The sequence below is a fragment of the Apteryx rowi genome, unplaced genomic scaffold (assembly GCF_003343035.1).
Source record: "Apteryx rowi isolate R43461 unplaced genomic scaffold, aptRow1 scaffold_54, whole genome shotgun sequence".
Lineage (NCBI taxonomy): Eukaryota > Metazoa > Chordata > Aves > Apterygiformes > Apterygidae > Apteryx > Apteryx rowi.
Genome location: NW_020450805.1, coordinates 933,754 through 948,109, shown reverse-complemented (window position 1 = coordinate 948,109; position 14,356 = coordinate 933,754). Strand labels below are relative to the sequence as shown.

At 38.7% G+C, this 14,356-nt stretch overlaps 1 protein-coding gene across 1 annotated transcript in view; it reads right to left on the bottom strand.

Moving 5' to 3' along the window:
• Positions 1-11,028, bottom strand: part of LOC112973403 (opsin-5-like) — a 33,554-nt gene extending 22,526 nt beyond the window's left edge. The window contains 2 exon segments of the mRNA XM_026081260.1: positions 2,077-2,282; positions 10,903-11,028. Coding sequence (XP_025937045.1) covers positions 2,077-2,282; positions 10,903-11,023 — 327 coding nt within the window. The 5' untranslated portion in view covers positions 11,024-11,028.
• Between the last annotated feature and the right edge of the window lie 3,328 nt (positions 11,029-14,356).

Here is a 14,356-nt window from a genome sequence, read left to right as displayed (position 1 = left end):
CAAAGCTGGGATTGAACCCAGAGATCCAGACTTCACTTTTCATTTCTTAATCATAGGACCATTATTGCTTGAAACACAGGGCAAAACAGGAATCTCTTTAATTCTGAGGTTGCGTGTGAATTTTACTGTTTGCAGGTATCTCTCTGTTTTCCTGATGACTTCAAAGGCTTCCATTAATAAAGAAAATTAAAGAGGTGTCCTGAAGTTTCTCCTCAATAGACCTTAAAATGCAATTGTAGATGTTCTCATTAGTGAAATTAYGGTATTTTGCTGAGGAAGTAATTACATTCCTTTTGATAAATCCTTTTCTGCCACATGGGTATAGGCATACGTATTTTGAGAAAGAAAACAAACATTTTGTGAGTTCAAGCTACAGCTTTTAGGTTAATCAGTCTTCTGTGGGAAATGTTCCTCTCTGAGCAGACTAAGCCTTTGTGTTGAAGGGAAGGAGACACAAGCTGTAAAAGTTCTCCCAATTATGTTGCACAGTAGTTCAACCTCCTCTCTAAGTAAAAATAAATAAAAAATGCAAGAGGATTATTTCTCTCTGCCTTTTCCTTCATCATGATCTTGCTTAAACCTTGCCATAGGCTATCCTGTCATTTTCAGGTTTCTGACTGCCTCATGAAACAGACACTCACACTGAGTATAACCTTTCTCACAGGTGTTACTGAAAGAGCCAGTAAGCCAAGCTTGTGCCTATGTATCTGTGGGACATATTTATATTCCTTCTAGGCAGGTGTGCGTTTTTCAGAATTAGCAATAGTAATATTTTCCAATTTCTCCAGCAAAAAGTTGCCTCCAAGTTCAGGGATGATCATGTAATAAAGAAAGGAAGTCACTCATCCTACCTTAGGCCCTGAACCAAGAAAGACTTTAAGCATAAGATTAACCATACGAACAGTTACAACAGACTCAATACAAGTAGCTGCATGCTAAAATATACCAGTATACCTAAGTGCTGTGTTTGATGAGACTGACCAATAATAAAGTGATCACACAAAATGAGAAGGCTTTGCTCTATACAGCGCTTTATCAAGTAGTAGCCTACATTGCTTTGAGTCAAATGTTAAAGTGTCAGCAGYCAGGCTGGATTGCAAGGAGCTGAGGAAAGTAGAGCCTATGTCTTTGCTTCCAACATGACTGGTAGCAATGAAATGAAGTCAAATAAAGAAACAACTATTGCGAATAGATGAAGTTAGAATCTCTTACCATTCATGTGGAGAAAAAGAAAGACTTGTTAACTATAAGGAACAGAATACTATCTGGTGAATACCTGAGAAGGAAAGTAAGGAAGAAAGGAAGGAATGTGCAAGACTTCCTCCAGAAACACAAATTCTAGCCAACTCACTGTCTTTTTTTTCCCTTTTAGTTTAAATGTCTGAAATACCTTCCAAAACGTAACAAGTTCAAGTGCAATAATAGAACACTCTACAAATGCACTTTTGATCCAAGCAAGATAAAGAAAAAAGGATATAATTTCCACTATGGAGAAGAAAACAAGTAAATAAAAGGAGAAGTATTACTGTTGAAATGTAAAACCAAGATTAAATCCCCCTGGAAAGTGAAATTTTGGGCTGACTTACTAATAAATCCTCTCTTATGGTATTTGTGGATTGAACTGATCAGTATTAGTATTCTTGAATAACTGCAAGAATACAGAGGAGACAAGAGTCGAATTGTAACCATGCTATAGTGAAGGATATTTTTTGTGCAATAATTGTGAAATTTGCATTAAACCTTCTCTTAGGTTCATAGACCCTCTCCTACAAAACAAATAATGAATCACTGATTTATAGAATCCCCTTGTAAGGAGCAGAGCAATACTTAATAGCATCAGTCAGCATGTTGAGAGGGTGGATTTTTGTGGTAGCAAAAATCACTGAAAATTGGTCAAGAACTGATCAGACATGCAGATTTATGGATGTAAAAAACTCAACGCTGTTCTTTGAAAGGTTGCTCAGTATTCATCTTCACTCTTTTAGTCCTGCCTGGTTATTTATATACAGCACATACACAGAAATAGCTGTACTTATTTTGTTTAATTAAGTGTTCCTACATGTAATCCAGTCTTACCTGGCAAGTCCATATCGATGTGATAATGAATCCATCATCTCTAAAGACATTGAAGATTTCAGTGATCCCCTGTGAATAACCAAACACGGAGATACTAGCATCTGATACCGCCAAGTTAAATGTGAGGTAGTCTGTGGGCTGCAGAAGAGCTCTTTGTTTATACAGGACAAAAATCACAATGCTGTTCCCAAGCCAAGACAGCCAACCTGAAAAAAATTAAAATCCATGAAATCAAAAAGAAAATAAAGCAAGAAGCAGTTCAGTATGTAGATGTGTGATGCCTCTTCTAACATTATCCCTGTATTCCATTAGAAACAAATTAAACTAGTTTATCTTATCCACTGTAAAACATATGTATGAAGCCTTTTTAAGAAGCCAGGAACTTTTCAGAAGCAGGAACTCTGGCAATAAAACTGAAAAACCATAAAGAGCTGGTGTGGCAAGATACATTTTTCTGTTGAAGAACCACCATTTAAAGACTTGGAAAAGGGTTTTTGGTTTGTTTGTTTTCCCCTGAGTAGACAGATAAGACCCATGAAACATTCCTCTGGCTGAAAAAGGAAGGAGGAAAGATTGGTGAGTGGAGCAGAGACTACAGAAAATTCTGCCAAAATTGCAGCTGTTTAGGTACACTATATACAATAATGAATATTAAAAGTTCATGCACGTACCAGAGAGTAGCTTTACTAGTCTTCTCTAGAGAGGAACTGCCCTTTTCAGTTAATGAGATTAAGTTGCTTCTCTCAAAACAGTCTAGGTTCTCCTTGTGATATGTATTGTCCGTGCTGGGAATATTTTGTGCAGTAATGCACGTTAGTCTATATGAAAAGAACATTTAGAGCAGATCTTTCAGAAGCTTTGAAGTTTTTTTTTTTTTCAATTCTTAAAGAATGTTGTGTCCTCTCTGACAGCTCAGGTACAAAGAGATGCCTGACTTGCACAAGTCTAATTTCAAGAGGAAAACACAGGGAAAGGAGATGAATCTGGTACAAATCAGTGGCCTACTCAGTTGGAGAGGCTAGTTTTTCAAAATATATGTGGCCATTGCTCTACTGATCAGTGTAAGACCTGGGTGGCTTGCATCTCACTTTCTGAAATGATGTAGAAGTGAAAACTAATGACTTCAATAAAATGTTTGTTCATAAGCATCTCACTCACTGTTGCAAGTGGGGCTTAGCTGGTTATGAGGATAGCTGCAGGGTGGCTGCTGGAGAGGGACAAGTAGCTGGCCAAGCAGAGCAGCACCAGGCTCCCTCTCCGCTCACATGTCCACCCTCCTGAATCAGCTCTGTGCCTGCAGCGCAGATGGCCTGGAGGTCACTTCGCTTTTGTAATGTGGAGCAAAACAACACCTCTTTTGGGTGTCCGCAACTTGGGAACCCACGAGCTGCTGTTTTTTCCCCCACAGTTGGTGCCCAGGTATGACATTACATACCAAATCAGGGAGAAAAGTGTTACTCAGTAGCCCTCTATCCAGGGGCAAGCAATAGAAAACACAGCATATGGATGCTGTATATTGAAATAGTAAGAGGTGAATATACGCACTGAAGAGGGAGGCAGCATAATGACATTTCACAGCACCTCTGAATATTCAGAGGAGTTCACAAAATGAAACACTGCAGGGGACTAGAGGACTGATTACTTTGGAAATACATTTGGATAGTTTGCAATTCAAACATGATGGTTGTTTGTGTATGTTAACTCTACCTCCTAAAATATATGGCAGTTTCAAGGCAGTAGGTAGGAGAATGTTTTCCCTGTCAATATTAAGATACAATTGTCTGCTAAATGGCAGACAGAATATAAAACAGAACTTCCTTTGTAAACACTAAAAATTTGTCAAAGCAGTGTAATGGATAGGAGGGCTAGCCTTAAAATGTCTACATTTCATGCATATGCACTGTACTTCCTGGGAATATACAGAGCAAATGCCCCCCTAGTCTGGAGAGTTCGGGAAGTTTTTTGTTAAAGTATCATAAGGAAAACGAATGGAAGAAACTGAGCAAAAAGTCATCTAAAACAACAATACAGATATTTTAGATGACAGAGATGCGGAGTGTTTGTGATCACTTTAGAATACATTCAGATACTGAGGGTGGGGCTGAGGTAGCTCCTGTTGAAGGAGATAAAATTACAGAGCACTTATGTGCATAGCACTTCTGAGGGTAGCAACAATTCCCTTTAACAGAAGCAGGTTGGTAATCTGCACTGCCGTTTCCAGTCCTTCAAATGCATAATGTGTCTTGGAAGTAGACCAGCTTAATATTCTGATAAAAAAAACTGGAGAAACTCAATTCTTGGTATACCATAGAGTAACTAGAGACAAACAGAGTGGCCACACAAAAGCGCTACCAACCAGAGAAGTACCTATGGGACACTGGATCTCTGCCCCATCAGACAGATGTGCTCATTTGAGGTTGCTGACTATACTGACTTATTTACTTAAACAAAACAAAACCTCTCTGAGAGCATAGTAGAAAAAAAAGTTTAAAATATACCTTAAAAAAGGCAGAGCAAATAGAGCAATAGCTCTGACACTCTCAGTGAGGGCAGGAACTTCCTCAACTGCTCTGCAGGCAGTATGTGCATCTGGGTAGATCAAAAACAAAGAAAGATCCTGGAAAGAAACCTCTGAACCTTGAAGTGCTATAAGGCATTGGTGTCACCAGATGGCATCTCAATAAAACAGAGGATAGAAGAGAACCAATTGAAGGAACTAGTTTCGCTTTTTGCAGGCTGCCAGCAATGTTCCCTCACAAGATGATCTAGAAAAAAAAAACAAAACAAAAAGCTCCAAATCCTAAGGTAGTCCTGGACAGAAAGGACAGGTTCCAACCGAGATAATAAAAAGTGCCCAAGAGAGAGAAAAAATAACAGGATGAAATTAGATTTTGAATTTTTGAATTTAAAAAATGGAAGTCACAACTCATCAATTTGCAGCTTAAAATATATAGAGAGCTTTAAATGAAAGAATTGAAGAAATGACAGCAAAAGGTGAAGGCTCAGTGTCACATGACAAAGATGACGCTAACTTTTCAAGTGGCAAATGACCTGATTTCTAGGACAGAAATTGGATTGAGCATCTAGATGTAGAGCAGTCATGAATGAAGTCAATTACTGATTCAACTACCTGTACAGGCATAAGTGTCTATCTTAAGAGGTTTGCTGCAAGAGATTTTCAGATCAGAAGACTTCATTTAAAATATTGAGAAAATCTAGAGAATTTGCAAAGCTGTCATTAACTATTCCAGCTGTGAAGTGACCCTGCCCTGCTTTTAATCTTCACTACTAATTATATGTACACAATATCCTATCTGGCATGTTGCCAATTTTGGCAGGAGGAAGAGTCATCATGTTTTAGACTTGACAAAGCATGAAGAGATTATTTGTTCAATAAATGCGACTGTTTGCGGGATGAATGTTCTGTGAATACCTTATTTCCTTTCCCACCTTCCCAGATTTATCTGTCAAGTAAAGTCCAAAAATAACACCTTTTCTGTCACTTGTCAAATAACAGTTTACTGTCACCATTCAGAAACGTGTGCCATTTAAAGGCATGTGTGGGTCACATGGTCTGTTCCAGTTTTCTGATTGGATGGGCAATGCTTTCAGTATGCCTTTCTGATATAAACACTCAAGAGAATTCAGAATTTGTTCTCTAACAAATATTCTCTCATATTTTTTAAAAGAATATAAAAATATTAAATGATTTAATTCATTATCAAATTAATATAAGAGAATATTTGCAGAGAGAACAAATTGATTAAATTACAGAGAACACATTTTGGTATTTTCCCTGGTCTAGGTTTGACTTAGCTAGTACCTGTGGACAGCACTTTTAAATTGTACCTGGTGATTTAACCTATAAAAGGAATTTTCACGATATTGTATAATTGGTTTTTTTCTCTGAAGGACATAAATGCAGCCACTTAGGGCAAAGGACAAAAGGGGTCAGGTGTAATGCTAGCAATAGGACTAGTTTCCATCTGTCTGTCAAAGACAGTTCTGAGCACATGTGAGAGAGCAAGGAAAACAGATTGCTCTGAAGGGGGATGCTGATGCAGTTGACCCAACGAAAGGAAATGCATTTGTAGCAATTGCCTTCAGCTAACCTCTGTGATTGCACTGTGAGGGCACTCTGCTATGCAAAAGTCATTGCAGTTTTTTCCCCACTCTTTTGGTTCTCTAGCCAAAGTATTAGCAAGGAAAATGGTGGCATGGTGACTTGGGTGTCCCAAGCAGTGCAGAGATTGCAAAAGTCATTCTCATTAGCAGAATGACTCTTGCACTTTGATGCTGGTTTGCTTGCAATGTTAGTGTGCAATACCTATTCCAGTGTGGGCTGTGAAGTCAGATTTCCATAAGGTATTCTGAGAAGCCCTCTGTCTGCATCTGATACAGCTTGGCTAATGTATGTGTCCATCAGTGTACTTTCATTTATAGCATCCATGGTATCTGTGATATGTGAGAACCTCCAGAAGAGAACACATAAAGATGCCCCAACTCATCAAAAGGTTCTTGAATATTCACACCCTCTGTTGAGATGTGTGACTGCAGGAAGACCTGGCCAAAGAAACTTAATTTTTTTGGACTTTATCTTATGAAGGTGAAGAGATTCAGAGAAGTCCCATCTTCTAGGTAATGCTAATATCCCTTATATACATCCCTTTGGTGTAGAAAAAGTACATCAGAATTTACAAGAAGCTGCACTGACATGTTTAGATTCAAAAGAGAAGAGGACTTTTAGCAGTTACTGAAGTATAACAGCTGAAGCACTGAAGCTGTTTTCCATAGGCATCAAAACAACAGAAGTATTAAATACGAACATCTTTGGGACTCTGCTTAAGTAAATGTGCCTAGACTCCTGCTAATGCAGACTGTCTTTCCAGCCTCCTTAGAGAAATGCAGACACCAGAAGGTAACACACTGACTGACCTTCATTCTCTGCTTCCTGAAGAGCAAGACTCTCTCTGTGTAATGGAGTACTTTGCCCTGCCACATCACTGCTTCCCAGATAGACCCAGTTATTGGTGTGCATAAAATGAATAGCTGTAAATTTTTATTGTTAGCGCCTGCAGAAGTGAGGTAGTAGAGCTTAAAAAAAAAAAAAAGATATGGAAGCTCTTCTGATTTATACATTATTAGTAGATTTTTTTCTTAAAGTTCCCATTGCAAAAAGGTATACCTACTTCCATTATCTTTTAACCAGAGCTGTACTATATTTCAGCTGGAGTAATGTTTCTACTGGTTATATGCAATCTTCAAGGAATGCAACTTGAGTTTTTAATCTGGAGTTAAGTTTCAAGACTAGCAGTTATGAAAAGTTCATTTATAAGCTTTACAAAAGGATCTAGAAATATCAAGAAGCAACAAGCATACAACCACATAGTGGCTGTATTAAGCACTAAGCGGTTGTATTAAGTGGTTGTATTAACCACATGCAGCCACATAGTGGCTGTATTAAGTTATCATAATAGGACTGCAGTTTTACCAAGTTCTTCTGCCATGTATTTTGTAACAGACAAAATTAGACTTGAAAAAGTAAACTCAGGTGGAGATCAGACTGCTAACAAAAGKCCTTTGATATATAATGCTAAATAACAATAAAGTGTAAAAATATTGATTTTTTACATAGTGTGTAAGAGTAGTGGAATTACATTTTCTGTTTCCATAAAAAAAGAAATGAAAAGTGTATCCGATTGCTTCTTGAGAGATGCTTGGGAGAATTAGAATGCTGAATTCCAACATCTTAAGCTGGAATAAATGAAAAAAAAAGATTGAAACATTCCTGCCAAAACTTGTTATTTTCTTGTTATGTGTGTTTCAGCTGACAAACCCTGAAAATTATTCTTTTATCAAGATATGAGGGAATTTTTTCTCCCTTAAAATTTATCTGCTATTGATTGTTTTTGCAGTCTCCCAACAGCAATACTAAATATTCACTTGAAAGATATTATGGCGGCTTATAATAGAAACAAACCCAACTGGGAAGTTTCAAGCTTTTCTTGTGACAACATAAGAATTAAAACATACTGCTTCCAAAGAAGACACTGAGATAGTCCTATTGTCTCCAGATATAAAACACGGGAATCAATGACATTATAAGACTGATAAGTTGAATCATAAGCTTTAAGCAGAGGGAGAAATTTTGGGTGTAGGGGAGTGGGATTTACAAAGGAAAAGGAAAATGTGCTTTTATTTTTCTTCTTTCTGCAATACCTACTGCTTAACAAAAACTACCATGATGCAGCAGTCAGGAGGAACACTTCCTGCATACTTTTCTCACAGTTCTTGCAGGTGAATTTTGGATCTGAAATATTGCCATCAATACAATTTTTCTCACTACTTTGAGACCTTACTTAGAGATACTTTCAGTTATCTGACGGTTCAACATTGTTGCTGCAGGTCCTTTAGCCAAATTTTCAAGGAAAGATAAAGATTTGGCTATAAAATGGAAAATAAGATATAAGGTAATAAGGGCTTCCAAAAAGTAGCTCATGCCATACTATTATTTTTCAAAGAAATTGGTGTAGAAGTTCTAAGCTACTTTTTAAAATAAGTATTTCATAAGCCATCATATTGAAAATTATTATTTTTTACTTGGATAGGTAAGGAATAGAAAAAAATGCAAAATGGATGTGGAACTGAAGGGGAACAATATATGTCAGGCAGATTACTAATGAATTGTCTCCATGTCAGTCTTAAAACTGAGATTATATTCATGATATGTTTGGCATAAACAGAAGGCGCCATAGCGAGGATGAAATTCTTGGTAAAAGCTGACAAGAACCATCAAAATATAGAATTACTGAATGGCATATAAAAATAATTAGGTGACCTTGAAGACTGGGGTAATAAGGAATGAATTAAATTTAATAGAATAGTGTAAAAGCTCAAGCACATAGGTACTAAAAAAGTATTTGCTACAGGAGGTAGGGTCACCATTTGGAAGCAGCAGAGGATAACACCTCTGTCAGTTGACCGTAGGAAGAAGTATGAACTACCAGTGTGATGCAAAGACAATACTAGGAGGTATCAGGAGAGCAAAGGAAGTGTTAAAAATATCATTAATGGCAATGGAAAGACCTTGCTTGGATGCTGTATGCAATCCTGGTTACTTGTTCAAGAAAAATGAATTTATTTTGGAACGGATAGTGCAAAAGGCTGCTAGCATGATAGTCTAGAATGGTAGTGGAAAGAATATTGTTAGAGAAGATAAAACAAACAAACAAACAAACCTCATTTGCTCAGCAGAGGGATACAAAGGTTGACCATGGGGTATGACTGTTCCTCTACAAATACAAGGCAACTATGGGAGATGAATTGCAGGCAGCAAATTATTTCAGTGAAAAGGTGTAACAACAAAGGTATAAACGGGGCATGTACCACTTCAGCTTAGAATTTATGAAAAGGCTTCAAACCACCAAGAAATGAAGTCAGGAACAGCCTGTCAGTTGGAAGTGTGGTAACACTCCCGCCCCCCCCCCCCCCAGCCAGTTATAAGAAGGAGCATGATACTTTGTGAAGGGGATTACATATCATCACAGCAGGGGACTGGCCTGTTGACCCGAGGGGTTCTTTCTAGTCCTGAATGCAAACAATATTAATTCATTAGCTGATGGCATGGCTAATTCCCAGACTTTTGTGAAGGGTTGCACACACATGARCAGATCTGGGATAAATCAGAACATCTCTGCCTTATCTTATTTACACTCTTTTAACTCAGTTTCCTAAGACAGATGCATACGTTTTTCTACTAGAATCTCTATTTTTTATTCCAAACCCAACTACTTTTTTTCCTAGTTCATACAGGTAAAGAAGAAAGTCTTGTATGAATATATGAAAATTCTTAACATTTTACATTGTAACTTTCACAGATCTTTCTCCAGCATTAGCTGAGGGCTAGTAGGCTATTTGCAATATGTGATATACTTAGAAAAGAAAATCTGTTTAGCTCAATTGTTTAAAAATATAAATATTTTTTTATATATTGTTTAGAATAACAGATTTAATAAAAGTAATCTTTTCTGCTATTTTCCTGTGAGGTTGTATGGTTAGAAATTTTGATTATTGAGTAAACCTACATTCTTTGAAATTTCATACAGTTTACTTACATCTTGCAATGAGTCTGCTCTAAATAAACAATATTTAAACAAACAAAACAAAATTGTTCTAGGATCAGAATTCACAGCGGGTTCCATTTCCAAGCCCTTATTACATTATTTATAACAGCTGTCTTTCATCGGAACTGAAATAAACACCGGGTATTGTGACTACTAACAGGGGATGATGTCCTAATACTTAAATCTTTAATAGAACCTGTTTGAAGAAGTTTTCTTTCTATGTCCCTAGAACATATTTAAAGCAAAAGCAGTACAAATAGTTTCAACATTTTAAAAACTACAGAACTGTATTTCTTGTCTCTGCAGGAGATAATTGTAGGATGCCAACTGACTGGCAGCAGTCAAAATTCTGGAAATCACAGAACAGTAATTCAGTGCTAATGAGACATAAGGAGAAGGCACAACAGTATCATGTACTTCTGATAAGGTATTTTTTTCTCTTCCCACATTTTAAATTCTATGAACATTAGTTAAAAGTTTACGGGCTTATCTTATTCATTTCTTCTCAACATTTTTGCATTGGTTATTAATTTTTTTAACAAAAGAAAGCTGTACCTCTTTGATCTGTATAGCTGAAGAAAAAGGCTGCATTTTATAACATCTTGTTTCTTTATGGATGAAAACCAAAGGAATCACTTTGAACTTTATACCAAACTCTACTAGAAGCTTCTTTTCATAAGCCAGGCAGAGATACGGTACATACCTAAAGTCAGTAGGTAGAAACCTATAATAGTCTCTCCTTGTTCTGTTACAGGAGTCTCTTTGTTCAGAAAACTGATGTTGTTGTTCCTCCACAGCGCCTGCGGAGAAAACTGGAGAGACATTTTCAGCAAAGCTTATGACACAGGACTTGCCCTTTTCCCCTGGTATGTCCCAAATGCCCAGTGAAATAAGATGGTTTCCAGCCTTTCCTTCAATTTCTGCTCCCTGTATTCTAGGAAGCTGTTCAATGAGCCTGATAATCTAAGGAAGGAAATCTCAAGGGACAGGAGCTTTGCAGCCTTCTGACCTGTTCTTATTCACTAATCCTATCTATTAATACAGCCTGTGAATCTGTGACCAGCCCAAGGCAGCAGATTTCCTCACATCCTTATTACTGCTACACATAGAAGTCTTTCATGATGCAGAATGTATATCTGACAACATGATGACCTTTCTTTAAAGTAGATTGATACCACATAACATACAGGTTCACAGATACACCGACAAACACATTGTATATAGGTATATTGCAAAAATACCAGTAGCTTTGATTCACCTAAGACCATTAGAGTTTTCAGGCAGGACAGTTCCTAATTGAGGGGGGAGAAAAAAAAAAGCATTTTCAACCTATACTGGAAATAATCTTAAGTAGTGTGGATTCACATTGCTAAGTACCTGCCAATCTTGTACATTCCAACTACAGTTGGATTTTTCGACATTGTTGAAAAATGAGATTTTGTCTTGTTGAAGAGACATGTTACATGTGATTTAAGTGAGTCAGTCTGGAGTATTTTTAGTTTTCACTGAAGTACAATATATCAATGATTATATTTCAAATACAGCCTCTCTTACCAACCAGGTTATTACCATAATTCAAATCTAAGTCTGAATTAACACTTCTGAAGCAGCAAAACATTCCTTCCATTTTTTCACCCTGGCAAGAGATTGATATCTACCCTGAGACTGCTCAAATTCTTGCTGCAATTTATAGTTCCCCCAAGCAAACGATGTACACTTTTTCCCTGTCTCTCTCCTCCTCCCTGCTCAAGTAGGTGTTCCTCACAGCTGCAGAACAAAACTCTAGCGGAGTTGCTGCAGGGGTGTAAACATTAGTAGAGTTATCACTGATTTCAAACTGGGATAAATCAAGGAGTAAGGGATACAGCTTTCACTGGTGTGACGTTCTGGACTTGCAGGAAACGTGGCTGTGTGTAAGGGTCCTCCTGGCCTTATATGCTCACCTAAACCTTCCCTCATTCCTGGATTGAAGCAAAGCTTTGGGACTCACGGACCATGGCTTCAAAAGATTAAACTCCAGCACTGAGAGGGAGAGGTGGAGGAGACTTTGGGTGCTGGGGAGAGGAGAACCCAGATTTGGCACAGGCAGGTCACTGCAGTTTGTGACCCCAGCTGTAGGCAAGACTCACACCACAAACACAGAAGGGACGAGCAAGCACTCCCTCACCTCTCTGAGGGAGATATGATCCCCTCTCTCCTAGGATGTAAAACATCCCTAGGTCTTTCCCATAGTGATCCCTGACTGATGCTATGAGTCCTGTTCAGCCATGACTCACCTCCTCCTTTGCTGTCAAAGTTCACAAGCTCTCTCAGGCCTGTTAACCTAAATAACACAGAAATACACAAAGTCAGGCTCTGAACAGATGTTAAGCATCTTCGTGGTGAGCAACACATTGTTTTTCCCATAGTAGCCATGGTGAAACCCCGCATGCCCTTCTTGGTGCCCCTGACTGGCTGATCTCCCACACCTGGGCCCCCCAGAGGCACAGGCTTGTCCCTTCCCACCTCAGCCCCAGGCAGCAAATGAGTCCCCAGTGGTGGGACCTGGCTGAAGGAAGCAAAGCATCTTATTGGTAAACTTCCAAATCCGTGAGCTGTTCTTCTCTCTCCTACTTTTCCTTTGTTTGTTGTGATTGCCATCACCTTGAGAGGGGCAAATAAGGGAAATGTGACAAGTATAAAAGGGGAGAGCAACATTTTACAGCAAGAAGAAGGGAGAAATAGCCACAATATGGTCAAAGACAGAAAATCTCTCATGCTAATGTATGTGCTAATGATGAAGACAGTGACCCCCTACACTTGCTTCATTAAGCTAGGCTTGACTTTTCTCCAGCCACCCATTGCTCTTGTACCAGGAGCAGCTACTAAAATTCCACTCTCCTTCTCCAAGCTAAAGCCTGCCACATGGATCCTGCATTTTAAGCAGCTGAGTAGCCTGATTCTTCCAAACGGTAACCTCAGACCAGCTCCTGCTGACTTTTTGTGGAGTCCTCTTCCTAAGTCTATCTAGAAAGAACTAGAGTATAATCCCAGCAAACCTCCTAAAACGCATTGCTTTACATAACTGTGGCAAAGTGACCTGGGACTCACAGCACATAGGCTCAGTGGTTACATTGTCCCATAAAAACGGCCCTAGCAGTGCTCTCAAGGCCAAATTCCTTTATTGTGGAGCTCTTGGGATAGTCCCAGATCACCTCCAATATTGTCATTCCCCTCAGCCCTGGGGCAGGACTAGACCATGCATATGCATCTCTCAGAAGCTGTAYGGCACACCCAGCACATTCAGCTTTTTCTTTGTCAACATGGTGCACTCTGAGGTTGTCATTAGGAGTGTCATATGGTCCCAGACAGAGCTTTAGAAGGGAGTACGCACACAATGTCAGCTTTTCAAAGTTGAGCTAAAATGGCCATTTCTAGCTAGTTATCCATGTGTCTGTAAAATGATCCTTGTTTAGAGGATTAGGGGTATAATTGTGCCTGAAAGCGGTGTTCAGGGACATTTAAAGATGCTCAAGAAGGCCCAAAACAAAGCCCAACAATGTTGACTACCATTCAGGACATGTGACTTGGGTTAAATAGGAGGACTTCAGCAGGGAGGCCATCACACAGCCTTCATCCATGGATGCTCATGTCTTCAAACAAGGAGTGTATTTCATCACCTACCAAGACAAATAGGATGAAAAAGAAAACACATTTGCACTGGGCAAAACCTGCCTACCTGGGCCATGCTCCCTCAACTGTTTGGTTGAAAAAGGATCAGCCATTCCTGACAGCCTATTTGTGGAACAAATCCAAGGCCTCTCTGAGTCAGATCCCTCAATACTGCTAGAGCAAAAAGAACAGTGCTATGGTGAGTTTCTTTCTAGACCAATAATATTGAGATATGAGGCTCTGAACGGACAATTCTTTAATAAGGGATCATAAGAATGGGCTATAAACTCTTCCTCTCGGGTATTGATTATACATCAGCATGGATCGGGATTGCATTTAGAGTCAAACTTTCTATAAAGTACAGAACACACTGCAATGGGTTGGTCTCTAACATGGCAATGTATCCAGAGGCCACACAAATTACACAGGTCACATGTGCTCCAAATTACAAATTACACCTGCTCCACAGATGCTTACATGTAAGCCCCATATGACCCTCCAGCCAA